Source organism: Apodemus sylvaticus, chromosome 2 (genome assembly GCF_947179515.1).
Source record: "Apodemus sylvaticus chromosome 2, mApoSyl1.1, whole genome shotgun sequence".
NCBI lineage: Eukaryota > Metazoa > Chordata > Mammalia > Rodentia > Muridae > Apodemus > Apodemus sylvaticus.
Genome location: NC_067473.1, coordinates 184516167 through 184531429, shown reverse-complemented (window position 1 = coordinate 184531429; position 15263 = coordinate 184516167). Strand labels below are relative to the sequence as shown.

The 15263-nt window shown below is 47.0% G+C and overlaps 1 protein-coding gene across 2 annotated transcripts in view; it reads left to right on the top strand.

Annotated features, from left to right (window-relative positions):
• Itpr2 (inositol 1,4,5-trisphosphate receptor type 2) overlaps positions 1-15263 on the top strand; it is a 410062-nt gene that overhangs the window by 83732 nt on the left and 311067 nt on the right. For both annotated transcript variants that reach the window (XM_052175272.1, XM_052175273.1), the window contains exons 6-9: positions 2259-2357; positions 2683-2766; positions 2963-3109; positions 5297-5392. In XM_052175272.1, coding sequence (XP_052031232.1) covers positions 2259-2357; positions 2683-2766; positions 2963-3109; positions 5297-5392 — 426 coding nt within the window. The remainder of the gene's footprint in view (positions 1-2258; positions 2358-2682; positions 2767-2962; positions 3110-5296; positions 5393-15263) is intronic.

Below are 15263 nucleotides of genomic sequence, written 5' to 3'. Positions count from 1 at the left end.
TAGCAAATTAGGTGGTGCACATTCAGCAAGCAGACCTCTGAACTCAAGCGGAGGATGACGCAGATAGCACCCGGGGTTGGACTGAGTGCACCAGGCTGCACTCCGTAGGAATTCAAGGCTTGGGGAAAACGGTCACAGGCTCCCTCACAGTCTGCTTTATACAAAGTACTTGGCTGCTGCTAAGTTACCTGAGGAAGCATAAGGACACTCATGAGTGAAAACATCAATATTTCATTTCCACTTAGCCTCTTCATGTTTGAGTAGTTACTTTTTTATTTTTAATCTTGACGTAAGTAGTCAAGGGTCCTTTATGCTGATGGCAGACTGCAAGGTGTGAAGAGGTGGGATTTTTTTTTAAGTCAGTAGAAAAGCCTAGAATTTAGGGAGGGATTCTATCTAGCAAGTGGACTTTGATGTTTTACAAAGCGATGTGCCTGACATCTTTTGCAGAGGTGGAACTAGGGCGCTGGCATTCTGACGTCTATTGTGAGGTTCTTCTTATTGTTCCAAGTACTATTTCATAGCAGGGACAGACAGCTACAGGTGGCATCGTCACCAGTGAAACTGCAGCTTGAATGTGACATAGCCATCACGTGGGTCCAACAGATGCTTCAGGGATTTCAATTTCTTTGCTAAGATATGCTAAAGTGCCAAGGTTGCTGATTCTAAGATGTAAAATGAAATGCCCTCACTCTCCATGTGCCAGAAAGACAGCTTCTTAGACAATACCTTGCTCCATTAGTACTTCAGCCCTGAAGCCTCACTCCTCTGAGAATAATTCCAATGTATCTAGTAATGTGAATTCCCTGAGATTGTGGGCTATTTCTTAGATACATTTGTCTTCCTAGCCCCTTTTAATTGTTCTCTAAAACAAAGATTTACTTTTTTTTAAAGATTTATTTATTATTATATGTAAGTACACCACAGCTGTCTTTAGACACACTGGAAGAGGGCATCGGATCTCATTACAGATGGTTGTGAGCTACTATGTGGTTTCTGGGAATTGAACTCAGGATCTCTGGAAGAGCAGTCAGTGTTCTTAACCACTGAGCCATCTCTCCAGCCTCTACTTATATATATTATCTGTACACTAGTGTCTGCCTGCATTATCTGCCTGAGTGTTTGTGAGGACCGCAGACCAATCCTGCAAGGAGCCGGTTCTTGTCCCACAAACCCAAGGGCACCAAGGGCAGCCTTCCAGTGTTCGATTGGTGAATCTGAGGCTTCTCTGATGAACTCAGATCTCTAGATAGTTTGGGCCAACATGACTCCTCAACATTATCTACTTAGGGCCACATGACACTGGAAGTGTGAATGTGTGTTTTTGGTTTACGATAGACGGAGATGTATTGGGTCTCAGTGGTTTTTCTTAGCTACAGATCAAACTTATCTATAACTCTTCTGATATGCAACTGGTGTGAAACACGCAAAGGGAAGGTTTTTGATTTTGCTTTAGAGTGGGAAAGCCCCACAGGTGGGAGCAGAGATGGCGTAACAACCATCTTCTAAAGAAATTTAGCAGTACACGTCTCTCTCCAGTCACTAGATCACATCGTAGCTGCCACCAAGAAAAGAGAATTTTAATTGCTTTAAACTGAGTTAGATGCAAGTAAGTAGACATTGTCAGTATCGCACAGATGAATGTCAACATAGACTTTGATATTTTGTGCTTCCTCCTGGAACCCTGATGATTCTTATTTTTACAAGAAGCACAGAATCCCACTGTTCTGGTTTTGGACATTTCAAATAAGAGGGACCCAAAGGCTCCAGGTCAGACAAAGCACACATTTTTATAAGGTCGTGTTCTGCCCTATATTTCCTGAATCCAGAAGATCACTGGTTGCTTCATGATTCTGAGATTAGGGGATGATCAGATAACCAGACTTGCCTTTTAGTGGGGAGGGAACATTTGAGTGATCTTGTTCTCTGCTGCCCTGTTGAAATTCTAAAGAGTGTGTTGGCAGCCACCTTTAATATGTCTGCTGCAAGGTCTTGTGGGAAGAAAATAACCCAGTGCCTTTTGAAGAATCCGTCTGACATGGAGACCGAAGAGGAATGGGACTGGACCACTTTCATGGGCAGGTTTTGGCAGGGCACTGGAGCATGAGACTGTATGCATGAGTGTGTATTTGAACCTGCTTCTCAGGGGGAAGAGTTAAGCTGTAGAAGATGACAGGCCCGGGAGGCAGGGTGCTGCTGGGCTTGCTGGAAAGTTTTCAGCCCCACAGAGCCTCAGCGTGTGTGTTTCTGATTCCTAGATCGTCGTAGGAGATAAGGTCATTCTGATGCCTGTAAATGCTGGGCAGCCGCTGCATGCCAGCAACGTGGAGCTCCTGGACAACCCGGGCTGCAGAGAGGTGAACCCAGTCAGGAAGTGAGGGTGGGGGCGGTTACTGATCTTCTCTAGAGGGAGGGAGGAAGGAAGGGAGAGGGATAGAAGGAGGGAGGGAGATGGTGTTATTTCTAGAGTCTCTGAGGTACCATCTTAGCAGAGTTAGTTCCCCTATGGCATCTCTAGGTACCAGTTGTTATCTGAATGGTCCTTTGAAGATGCTTTTGTGGAGGCTGACACTTTGTTGTCTGCAGTTGTTTTTTATTCTTTTCCTGTTCAAAATGGTGATTTCTGGTACGGAATATAGAGTCCACTGTCTTATGTCTTTTAACACCTTTTTCTGTTAATAGGTGAATGCTGTTAATTGTAACACTAGCTGGAAAGTCACTTTATTCATGAAATTCAGCTCCTATCGAGAGGATGTGTTAAAAGGGGTAAGTGCAGTCTCCACACAGATCTTCATCCTCACATTTCCATGAACACCAGCCCCCAGTACCCTGAAATGTGCACAGTCATTCAAAGAAAGTCGATGGCCTGGAGTACCGGAGCCCAGCAAGGGGCTGCCAGGCCTCCTGTCTGCTGGTCCCTGTGGCTGTTGGACGGACAGCGTTTCTTTGCTTGTCTCTCCAGGGTGACGTTGTGAGACTGTTTCATGCGGAACAAGAGAAGTTTCTGACCTGTGATGACTATGAGAAAAAACAGCACATTTTCCTTCGAACAACCTTGCGTCAATCAGCAACTTCTGCCACTAGTTCTAAAGCACTCTGGGAAATAGAGGTGTGTACTTTGGGAGTGGCACTTTTACTAAATATTTAGATAAAGAGATACACTAGGCTGTTTGCTTTGCTGTTACGGTGACATGACAGCGTGCCTATGACATGGAATGGTTTTTTGTGAGTTAACGTTTATCTCTTTATGGCTGTGACCAACTTGAGAGGAATATGCCACAATGGAAGCCATTATAAAGTAGATAAACAAATCAAGGGATTGAAAAGAGAAGAGTTCCATTGTGAATCTGCCGCGGTTGATCAGACCGGAAGCTGCCTCTGTGGCCCTGCCTGAGCCGGGGCAGAAACAGACCTCATCACCACAGAGAATGGTGCACATTAGTCCTTTGAGTGCTATTGAAATCAAGAGTCTCGTAGTTAAGAATGTCACTCACCAGGCTGAGACAAGAGGACGGCCACAAGTTTGACCAGCCAGGTCTCCAAAGCGAGTTCCAGGTTAGCCAGAGATGCGTATCAAGACTCTGTGGCAGAGAAAGAGAATATATTTCTGAAAGCTTTCATTAGTTAAGCATGGCAGCATGGTATAAGATGTGGCTTTTTATTTAAGGAACTATTCCAAACAATGGAGGAAAGAAGACATACACAGTCCCCATGAACAAGCCAGTTCTGAGATCTAATGAACACAGTAGCCTACAGCAGCAACTGTAACAGTTCAAACATGCCACCTCCTTCTTCCTCTCCCTCTCTTCCTCTCCCTCCCTTCTCTCTTCCTCCCTCCCCTTCTTCCTTCCTCTCTCCCTCCATCTCTCCCTCCATCTCTCCCTCCATCTCTCCCTCCTCTCTTCCTCCCTCCTTCCCCTTTCCTCACCCTTCCTCCCTCCACCCCTCCCCCACTCTCTCTTTCACACAGTTGTCACTCTGTATCTTACACTGGCCTCAAACTTGGAGTGATCCTCCAGCTTCAGCCTCATGTAAAAAAAAAAAAAAAACACAGCTGGCTTTCACTCCTTGTGTTGAAGGCATATGTTTTGCAGTAGTTTCCATAGTGACCTAACATAAAATTGACAGGTTTTGGGGGTTATAAAAAGGAACGAAAAACTTACACTGTAGCAGAAGAGCTAAAATAAACGTCATCACATTTCACATTTAATGACTAATGTTTCTATCTGTTCTACTCTACTTTTCTGTTGCTCTGACAAACACCAGGGCGAAAAGCAGCTTGGGAGGGAGGAGAGGGTTGGTTTGGATCACACTTCCAGTCACAGTCATCCCGAGGGAAGGCAGGGGAGGAAGAGAACTCTCACAGGAACTTGAAGCAGAAGCCATGGAGGCCTGCTGCGGGCTGGCTCGCTGGGTCTATACTCAGCCTGCTCTCAGTGACAGCCCAGTAGTCCTGCAGAGGGAATGGTGCTGCCCAGCATGGGCTGGGCCCTCCTATGCCAATGAAGATCCACGCAACGAGTCTGTAGGCCAATCTGGTGTAGGCAGATTGGGACACTCTCCCCAGGTGAATCTAGGTTGTGCCAAGTTGACAGTAAAAGCTAGGTGGCACAGTGTCCATTTTTAGCATTTTTAGCAAACTTGTTAGCACCCTGTCTTCAGTGGTCAGGGGGTGCTGCTTGGGCATGGGCAAATGAGAGAGCTAGGGTAGTCATGAGACCTGCAGAGGAGGGCTACGGGAGGCAGTAGCATAGTGAACTAATTGGCTCTTGACAAAATTTCAAGAAAATAACTGAAGTAGAGTGTAACTGGAAAATCAGACAAGGAGGTAAGGTCGTTATGCAGCTCCCGGAAAGGGTGTCACGCAGCCCGTGGGCACCTGGCTTTGATGCAGCTGTATTGCTCATACTTTCCCAATTCTGTGGCCTAGTAATAATACACATTAGGCAGAGTCTCACCTTGTAGCCCCGCTGGCCCGGGACTCACTGTGCAGAACAAAGCAACCTTGAACGTTTGGGCAGTCCGTCCTTCTGTCTCTTCATCCCTAGCATTAGGATTTCATTTGTGAGCTTCTATCCCCTGACAGGAACTTTGTATCAAGTCAGCATTTACTGGTGTGAGGCGTGGGCACCCACAAGTGAGAGGGCATGTTTCTTGCTCTCTGATGGAAAGTTTTGTTTTTCTTCCACATTGTCATATATGATGGTGTGGGCTGCCGCAGGGTCCCCTGTGGCTGTTGACATGGCAGGCTGGCATGCAGGTGCCATTTGGTCACTGAGACCCTCCTTCTCTTTAGGTGGTTCACCATGATCCATGCCGCGGAGGTGCGGGGCAGTGGAACAGCCTGTTCAGGTTCAAGCATCTTGCAACTGGGAACTACTTAGCTGCAGAGGTAAGGCCTGGGCACTGTGCCGTTTGACACACACACTCTCTCTCTCTCTCTCTCTCTCTCTCTCTCTCTCTCTCTCTGAAATAATGAACAACGAAACCCCTTTCTGCAAAATTCATTGTCTTGTCAGGGCCAGTTTATATAACCCAGTTTTTGCCTATGATAATTCTGGGTTGGTGGTTTGGTTATTTTTCCTGTTGTTTTGATAAAACACCCAGACAAAAGCAGTTCAGGTGAGAGAGGAGTTCTTCATCTGGTGGCTGTAAGGTGCAGCCCATCATGATGAAGTCAGGGCAGCAGGAACTTGAGCACCAATCTCTGGTCGGAGGCAGAGACTTAAATGCTGGCACTCAGCTGGCTTCCTCCTCATGCAGTCCAGCGTCCAGCTGAGGGGATGATGCCGCCCACAGTGGCCAGTCTCTCCACCTCAGCCTTCTCAGGCTGAGCCCCCACCTGCATGCTCAGAGACCCTCCTCTCAGCAGATGCTAGAGCTCACCAAGTTGTCTACTGAAATTCGTCATCACAGCTAGGCCACCGAGTTATTATATTTCTGTTTGCATATGTAATGTGTGTGTTTGTATGTGTTTGTATACGTGTGTGGAGGGTGGCTGTTGATGTGTTTATAAGAAGATAAAGGGGGGAGATATGTTCTACGGAGGTGTAGTTAGGTGTGGGGGAAGGGAGTGCCTCAGTGGGTCCCTGCTGAGGCATCCCTTCCCCCTGAGGGACCAGCCACGTGGACAGTATCGTATAGAATAGAGTTCATTAAGGGCATGGGGAGGGAAGTCAGGAGGGTAGTAGAGGCACAGAAAGGCAGAGAGAGAGAGAGAGAGAGAGAGAGAGAGAGAGAGAGAGAGAGAGAGAGGCCAGCTTTAGACAGAATGCTAACAGCTATGCTTGTATATGGAGTCCTGAATTGTAACTGCCTCACATTTCTCTGCTCAGGAGTCCATCCACCTTGTATTTTGAGACAGGGCCTCTCATTTTTACTGTGCTAGCTGATGAGGCCAGGCTGGTCGGCTAGGGACCCATGTCTTTACCTTTCTAGACCTGGGGCTATAAACGTGTGCAACCACCCATCCTTCCCCTCCCCGCTCCCGTGTGGGTTCTGAGGATCAGATTGAGGCCCTTATCTTTGCAGGGGGAGGACTTTATTGGCAGAGCTCTCTCTCTCTCCAGCTCTAGCACGGGAGGTATTTTAAAGATGAAAACAGCCAAAGACTCGAAAACCCAAACCACCACCGCAGGGGTTAGGACTAGAACTCAGGGACAGAGAACCTGATTAACATGTGCCACAAGCCCCAGCTCCACCCCTGATGGTGGCAGCAAGCTGGCAAGGGAGGCCCACTGGAAGGGGGGTAAGCTGGTTGTCCTGTGTCTGTGGCTTGGTTTAGAATGTTGGGCATCACTCTTCCCAGTCTGTGTGTTATAGCCATGGTTGCCCCCTTCTGGTGTTGTGTAGCCCAGGTGGTGTCGGGCTCAGATTCTTTATCCATCATGAGCAGCAGCTTTCATGGCCCACACTCTGGAGAGGGAAGGGACTCCTCCTCCTCCTCGTTTGAATTCAGCTCGCCTTCAAACGAGGAAGCGTGTGGGGTCCTATGAATGGCCCGTTGCAAGGACGCGTTTGAGTTTGAACGGTTACTCTGGAAGATTGAAGGGGGGGTTGGCAGGAGCAGAAATGTAGCTCAGGGCTTGTCTGTGAACTGGAAGGGAGTGGATGTTACCTCTGAAGCTAAGGAGAACTGCAGAATTTGCATTTAAAGGAGAGTATTTGGAGCTGAACTGTCCGATGTGGTAGCTATAGGCTATCTGTTGGCTACTAAATTAAAGTGAATGTGGTTGAGGTGAAATAATATTTAAAAGTTGGCTTCCTGGTCACGCTGTGTCTATTTCTGTCTGCTCATTAAGTGTCCTGCATGGGGTGTCCCAGATGGGGACCTCACTGACAGAAAGTGCCAGTGGACAGGGGTGACTGCTGCTGCTGTGGAGACCCTGGGAGAGATGGAGCCAGAGGCAGGAGGCAGAGGGCAGACACCACTGAGCAGTTCTGAGGACATGGGCCTGGTGAGGGCAAGGGGAGGGAGCTTGAAGATGTCTCCAGACGGCAGAAATCAGCAGGAGACTATTAATAGTACAGGCGGAAGAATTTCAGCTTTGCAGGGTTGGTAAGGGCAGTGGCCAACCTAGAGAAACTATAAAGTGCCACACTGATCAATAAAGTAATTCAGCTAATTATTAACTAATTAGCTTAGGTATTCTCCAAAGAAGGGACAGTTTCTTGATCAGCACCCTAGTGCCCACCCCTTAGTTTACTATGGTTAACCTGAGGTACTCAGAACACATCCAGGTATCAGATTGATGGCCTCAGGCTTCTCGGCATTTAGGAGTTTAGGGATCAAGTATGATTGATAAAGAAGAATTTGATCTCATCAGCACAAATGATCTCAGCAGAGGCGTGAGAGGGTGATATGTTTTGACATGGACCTCCCAGAAGCCTGGAAATCTGAGAAGCTGGGGCAACCGGAAACCCGAGTGGGCTGAACCACCATTACCAGGAGTCATGGCAGAGTTTCACGGGGTTTGGGGTTGGGGTGGGGGTACTGGTGCACAGGTTGGGGTACAGCCATGGGTGGCTTCATGCAGAGTTCTTCTGGGGATCCCTGCAGTAGGGAGAGCAGGCTGAGTTCTCATACCATTCAAAAATCAGGCTGGGGATTGTCTTTTTACTGCACGGAAGGGAAGCACCCAGCAGAGGACTTGGACATACCAGGGCCATGATCTCATTTTCATGAATGTGTTTTAGACATTCCTGGTAAAAGAAAGATGACCTAATCATTAGCTGCTATTGAGTTTATGGTTATTTACAATGGCAAAGAGAGCCTAGAGCAGTAGTACAAAGGAAAGACCATGACCCCCTTTGCTTGACTATGCCCCTGTCCACCACACGCTATGCAGACATTTAACCTCTCTTTGGACCCGAGTTTCCTTGTGTGTGGCCAAAAAAAAAAAAAAAAAAAGGAGACACAGTGTGCACAAGAGTCTAGGAAGTACTGTGCACTTTCCCTCTTGTTAGAAGGAGAGGGTGGAGAACAGCACCCCATCCTCACCAGCATCAGGGTCCTTGTAGCTAGCTATTGGCTCTGTCACAGTGTGTTTATGTGTTTGTCTGTCTGTCTGTGCATGGTGTGTATGTCTGTCAGTGACTGTCTTGTTCTTCATAATGCGTCCTACCCAGCTCTCCATAGTAGGGAGAATGTTTCATACTGTAACCAACACCTGGGGTTTCTTTGTTAAGTAACTGTGTGTGTGTGTGTTATTGAGGCTTGAAGGCAGAGCCTTGGCCATGTGAGGCGAGCACTCTGCCAATACCTCCACGTCTAGTTTCCACTAAATGATAGACTGGTTTTGACTCACTAGGTAGCCCAGGCTAGGCTTGGACTAGTGACCATCCTGTCTCAGTCTTGCAGGTAGCTGGGATTGTAGGTATGCACCAGCAGGGTCAGCTTGGGATAATCCAGGGGGAGAAAGCAGAGTGGAGCAGCTTAGTTAGTGCGTCTGCCTGTTTGGGAAGGACAGTCTGCAAGGCTTTGACACAGGAAGTGCTGTCTCCAGGAGACCCAAACGTCGTCAGATCCTGTACACAGTAACATGTGGACACACAGGCTGTTAGCTCTGTGACTTGAGCCAATTGCTAGAGAGGGGAATACCCTGGGCTGGCTGGGTAAAGTGTGGCGAGCCCATGCCTTAGAACACTGCTTCGCCTGTCAGCCTTTGCCAGCTAGTGGCTTTATCACAGTGTGTGGTTGTTTGTGTGTCTGTCTGTCTGGGCATGGTGTGTACATCTGTCAGTGACGGTCTTGTTCTTCATAAGGGAGGCTCCTACCCAGCTCCCCAGTGTGGACAGTGTCGCACACCGAGTTTGCATTTACTAGATACAGTGGCCGAATGGACAGGAACTACCACAGCTGCAAACACAGTAGTTTCTGTTCACAGACAAGGGGATCTAATGTCAGAGAGGTTGTGCTTTCCTTAAAGTTAAAAAAAAACCCAAAACAACCTTAAACAAAAGCCAAATATAACAACCAGGGCTGGTCATGAACTGCTGTACTGCTGTAGTCTGTCAGAGGTTCTGACAGTATCTGGAGACGTTTGATTGACACAACTGGGAAAGGGACTGGACATCAAGGATGGCTATCACAGGGCTACCTTCTCCTCCCTGACAGAATTATCTAGTCCAAAGCACGGAGTCCAAGGAGCCTTGATCTATATTAATCTGGAATTTCAAGGTTTGGTGCAGGGGGCCAGACGTTAAGGCGTGGTTGCTGTGCCTAGGTTCCTGCGGTCCCCGAGCTGTGGGCCCTACTGTTTGATTGCTTCCATCATGCACGTCTGACGCCTCTGGCTTCGGGAAATGTTTAAATTATCAACGTGTATAGGTGCACTTGCTAAAACCAGTAAGTTTGAAGATGGAAACTTTAAGAACTGAAAAGAGAAAGAAACCCTACAGTCTTACTTATGAGCGTAGTTCCCAAGCACAACCCTTTAAACTAGCATTTGGCTATAAAGTTAAGTTATTCAGGAGAATGTAACTACCTGACGGTTGTTGTAGAATCAGAGGGGTGCCGTCCAAGGCAAACAGAGCACTTCCTGTGGGACTTCCACAGTCGATTGGAAAGCCAGCGCGCACGGTTGCAAGTTACCAAAGAACAGGCTCTTCTAAAAATATTATGGTGAATGTAGAAACATCAACGCGTAGGACGGCACTGGAGGACAGACCGTGAGTTTTATTCTGTGAGACCACGGAGTAGCTGAGGTGCAGACGACTCCCTGACTCAGCACAAGGAGCCTCGGCCACGCAATGTTAGATGATGCAGATTAACTTTCAAGAAGCACAGAGGGCCAGGAAACCATGGTTGAAATGTAGAAATAAGCATTTAATTATGGATCAGATAATACAGACATTTGGACTTTATGTGAATACAGACTCGTCACCTGTTCTCTGTAGTGTCACTTCCATAGGACACTCGAGTTAGGCAGTCAAAGGTGACAGCGGCAGGCTGCATGCTATGGACGTGCAGATGCACAGCTGTGCAGATGTGGTGACTTAGAGACCTTAAGTTCAGGATTGTGCCTGTGGGAGAGAAAACAACATCTTAGGAACAGCTAACGCAGCCTTGGAACCCATCCTGTCCTGTGGGACGGGCAACACCGGGGCATCTCTGCTTCCCACTGGCTGCTTCAGGCATTTCTACACCGTGGGGACCAATCACTAAAGCAACAGCTTGGTAATTCTTCCCGAAGCAAGACAAAGCAAAGAATGTAAAAATAATTTAATTTTTTAAGAGATTTCATATCGCCTTTGGCTTGACAGGACAGGGGTCTCGTCTTGTGTGGACTTGAACTTGCTGTGTTTCAGAGGCCGGCTTTGAACTCCCAATACTCCTGCCTCACCTCCCAAGTGCACGCTGCCACACCTGGTTTCCATATTTCCTTTTAGAGTAGCTTTGTTTGGGGGCTGGGGAGAGCTCAGTGGACCAACTCCCTCCATGAGATCATGAGGAACTGAGTTTGACATTTGGAACCTACCTAAAGAAAGGGTGTGTGTGTGTGTGTGTGTGTGTGTGCTTTGCTTGTAATCCCAGGTAGGTGGGGACAGGCTCCCTGGGGCTCTGTGGCCAGCCTAGCCCATTAGGAGGGCTCTAAGCCAGTGCAATACACTGGCATTTAAAAAAAGGTGGAACACACACACACACACACACACACACACACGGCTAGCTTATTTCACACACACACACACACACGGCTAGCTTATTTCACACACACACACACACACACACACACACACACACACACACACACACACACACCAGTGCAGAAAACGGGCTAGTTTATTTGTTTGTAGATAGGTGAAGCTTCCACCAGATGGCAGCAAACCCTTACTTCCTAACCCGTACCCCTGGGTACAGTTAATTAAAAACTGCAGAGCTGGAAGACAAGCAGGATCGTCCCCAGCTGTAAAGTGAGTCTGAGGCCCACGAGAGCGGTACAAGACACTTTCTTTAAAAAAAAAAAGAAACACCAACTAAAACAAACAAACAAACAAAAAAAAAACAAGGCCAAACAACAATAAGGAGAAGACAAAGAAAAGCAGCTAGGGAAATGACTCAGCTGGGAGATTGCTTAAGCAGATGTAGGCGATCCCTGGGACCTGCCGCGAGGGTAGTGCGCCTCGCTCATGTTGCCAAAGGGTCTGGTTCCCTCTTCTGGTCTCCACAAGTACTGCACCTACCTGCAGAAACCCATTTGTGGCCCTCACTCCCACCTTCTTGATTTCAGTCAGTTTCCTTCTGGTGTGTGAAGGGAAGGCTGCGGGTATCCTGCATCCGACTCGGAACAGCCAGCGTGACTCCTGTGACCATCGGACTTTCTGTTCTGCACATTGCACTTTGCCTGTGTGGTTTTGGTTTTTTTGTTTGTTTGTTTTGTTTTTGTTTTTTGTTTTTTTTTGGGGTTTTTCAAGACAGGGTTTATCTGTGTAGCCCTGGCTGTCCTGGAACTCACTCTGTAGACCAGGCTGGCCCCGAACTCAGAAATCTGCTTGCCTCTGCCTCCCGAATGCTGGGATTAAAGGAGTGTGCTACCACCGAGGCCAGCCTAGGCTACCTGTGTGTTTTGATGAAGGAAGGCCACCCTTCCACATGGCCAGTAACCATTACATTCTCTTGTCCACTCCCATAGCTATGTGGACCCTGAATTTGATCTTGGCTATCTCACCATCTTATAAATACAGTGAATATTCTTAAAACTTGTGTCATTTCCCCACAGGGACCCCTTCCCTCCCCGGTTATAGGCATTAAAACTTGGGAATCAAAATAAGCGTATCTTTCTGTGGCAGTTTCTATTCTTAGATGCTGCCAAATGTAAACACATAAGACTGATTTTTTTGTTTTGTTTAAAATTTTTTTTATTCGATACATTTTTATTTACATTTCAAATGATTTCCCCTTTTCTAGCCCCCCCACTCCCCGAAAGTCCCGTAAGCCCCCTTCTCTCCCCCTGTTCTCCCACCCACCCCTTCCCACTTCTCCGTTCTGGTTTTGCTGAATACTGCTTCACTGAGTCTTTCCAGAACCAGGGGCCACTCCTCCTTTCTTCTTGTACCTCATTTGATGTGTGGATTATGTTTTGGGTATTCCAGTTTTCTAGGTTAATATCCACTTATTAGTGAGTGCATACCATGATTGATCTTTTGAGACTGGGTTACCTCACTTAGTATGATGTTCTCTAGCTCTATCCATTTGCCTAAGAATTTCATGAATTCATTGTTTCTAATGGCTGAATAGTACTCCACTGTGTAGATATACCACATTTTTTGCATCCACTCTTCTGTTGAGGGATACCTGGGTTCTTTCCAGCATCTAGCAATTATAAATAGGGCTTCTATGAACATAGTAGAGCATGTATCCTTATTACATGGTGGGGAATCCTCTGGGTATATGCCCAGGAGTGGTATAGCAGGATCTTCTGGAAGAGAGGTGCCCAGTTTTCGGAGGAACCGCCAGACTGATTTCCAGAGTGGTTGTACCAATTTGCAACCACACCAGCAGTGGAGGAATGTTCTTCTTTCTCCACACCCTCTCCAACACCTGCTGCATAAGACTGATTTTTACATCATTCATTTAACAGCCTTGTTTGTGCAGCATGATCTTCCCTTTAGCTTAAAAGACTCTGAGATCCAGGCTGACCTTCCTTTCAACATAAGAGCACACCTGTGGAGTCTTTCAGTTTTGGCTCACAGCTTTCTGCTTTCCTGGAGATAGGAGAGCAGTAGCTTCCATCCCTCAGACCCGTGCTCTCTCACCCCGACACCACATGACTCTGTGTGACTTTCCCCATCAGTCGCCCACTGCTCGCCTGTGAAGGAGTAAGGATTAAGAACATGTCTTAGTCAGGGTTTCTATTACTGCATAAAAAAAATCACGACCAAGAAGCAAGCTGGGGAGGAAAGGGTTTATTCGGCTTACACTTCCACACCGCTTCGGCTTACACTTCCACTTCATAACCAAAGGAAGTCAGGACTGGAACTCAAGCAGGTCAGGAAGCAGGAGCTGATGCAGAGGCCATGGAGGGATGTTACTTACTGGCTTGCTTCCCCTGGCTTGCTCAGCTTGCTTTCTTATAGAACCCAAGAGCACCAGCCCAGGATGGCACCACCCACAAGGGGCCCTCCCCTCTTGATCACTAGTTGAGAAAATGCCCCACAGCTGGATCTCATGGAGGCACCTCCCCAACTGAAGCTCCTTTCTCTGTGATAACTCCAGCCTGTGTCAAGTTGACACATAAAACCAACCAGTACAGAACATTTCTCAGAAGCAGGATTGTGAAGTTAAATGAATGAACTCTCAAAGACTTTTTTAAAAAAGAAGTATCACACGAGAGAGACTCTGCAGACTAGTCCCACTTCCCTTACCTGTGGCTGTCCCTCTGCCTTATTTGCTGGTTAAAATCCAACCTGCCCTTTAATAGTTGCCTTGAACACTGAGAAAAATTCTTTTTAAAATTGTATTTATGTGAGTATACGGTTCTGTATTATGTAGCTGTCTTCAGACACACCAAAGAGGGCATCGGATCTCATTACAGCTGGTTGTAAGCCACCATGTGGTTGCTGGGAACTGAACTCAGGACCTCTGGAAGAGCAGTCTGTTGCTCTTAGAGACCGAGCCATCTCTTCAGCCCCTGGGAATAATTCTTGAATAAATAACAGATCATTCCATCCCTCCTTTGACCTATATTATTTACAAATTCTTCCTCCTAGCTCTGGCCAAATTCTGCTTTGTAGTACAGCTGACTGTATTTATGTCTTATTTTCCTTCTGGGATCATAGGGTTGGTGGCCAGGGATAGGACTCTTGGCTAAAATGCCACAGGCCACAACCTTTTCTCCTTAAAGATGCTCTGCTAGTGTTTATTACAAGAATTCTCTCTCTCTCTCCCCCACCATGCCAGATTTAAAATTCAGTTTTTTAGCATAATGAAATAATTTCCTTTAAAGTTCTAAAATATCCAGGAACTGCCCTAAGACATCTTTTTCTTCCTTCTTTAGTAATATTCTTCTTTATACACTGTTCACTAATTGATAACTATGGCTGTTACTATATTTGGGGGAGGGACAAAGTAGTAGAATTTGAGGTAAGCATACATTATCATTAACAGTTAATTAACAGTTAATTAACAGTATTAACATTATCTTTAACAGTTAATATCTGTGAATGCGTGTGGTTGTAAGTGTACTTGGGTGTTTTTCTTTCTCTCTAGTAGTAACTTTTCTCAAAGCTGTGACACAATACTGTTTATTATGTTTTATTTTGCTCACGGCTGCAGGCTATGGGCCATCTTGGTGCAGAAGGCGTGGTAGCAGGACTCTGAGGCAGTTGCCTTGAGGAGCAGAGACAGACGGATGCTAGTGCCTGCATCAGTTTATCTTTTTATTCATACTGGATCCCTTCAGTCCATGGGATGCTGTTGTTCCATTCAGGCCTATCTCCCCTCCTCAGTAAACCCCTCTGCTAATGCCCTCACAGACCGGCCCAGAGCTGTGTCACCTAGGTGACTGTAAACCCAGCCAGGCCCAGAGTGAAGGCCCACACCATCTCTCTCTCACCCTTTCACCATTCTCAGTTTAAGCTTTGTTGACTGACAGAGATGACTGGCGAGCAGCCAAACACAGGGATGTGTGACCCTCACTCACACAGACCTCTGACCATCTGGGTCTCCATGGGCGTGGGCCTCAGCATCCCATGTCCACACATCTGGGGCTCGGCCATAGGCTTCATAGACTTGGGGCTCAGCCATACATTTCCATAGTTTTGGG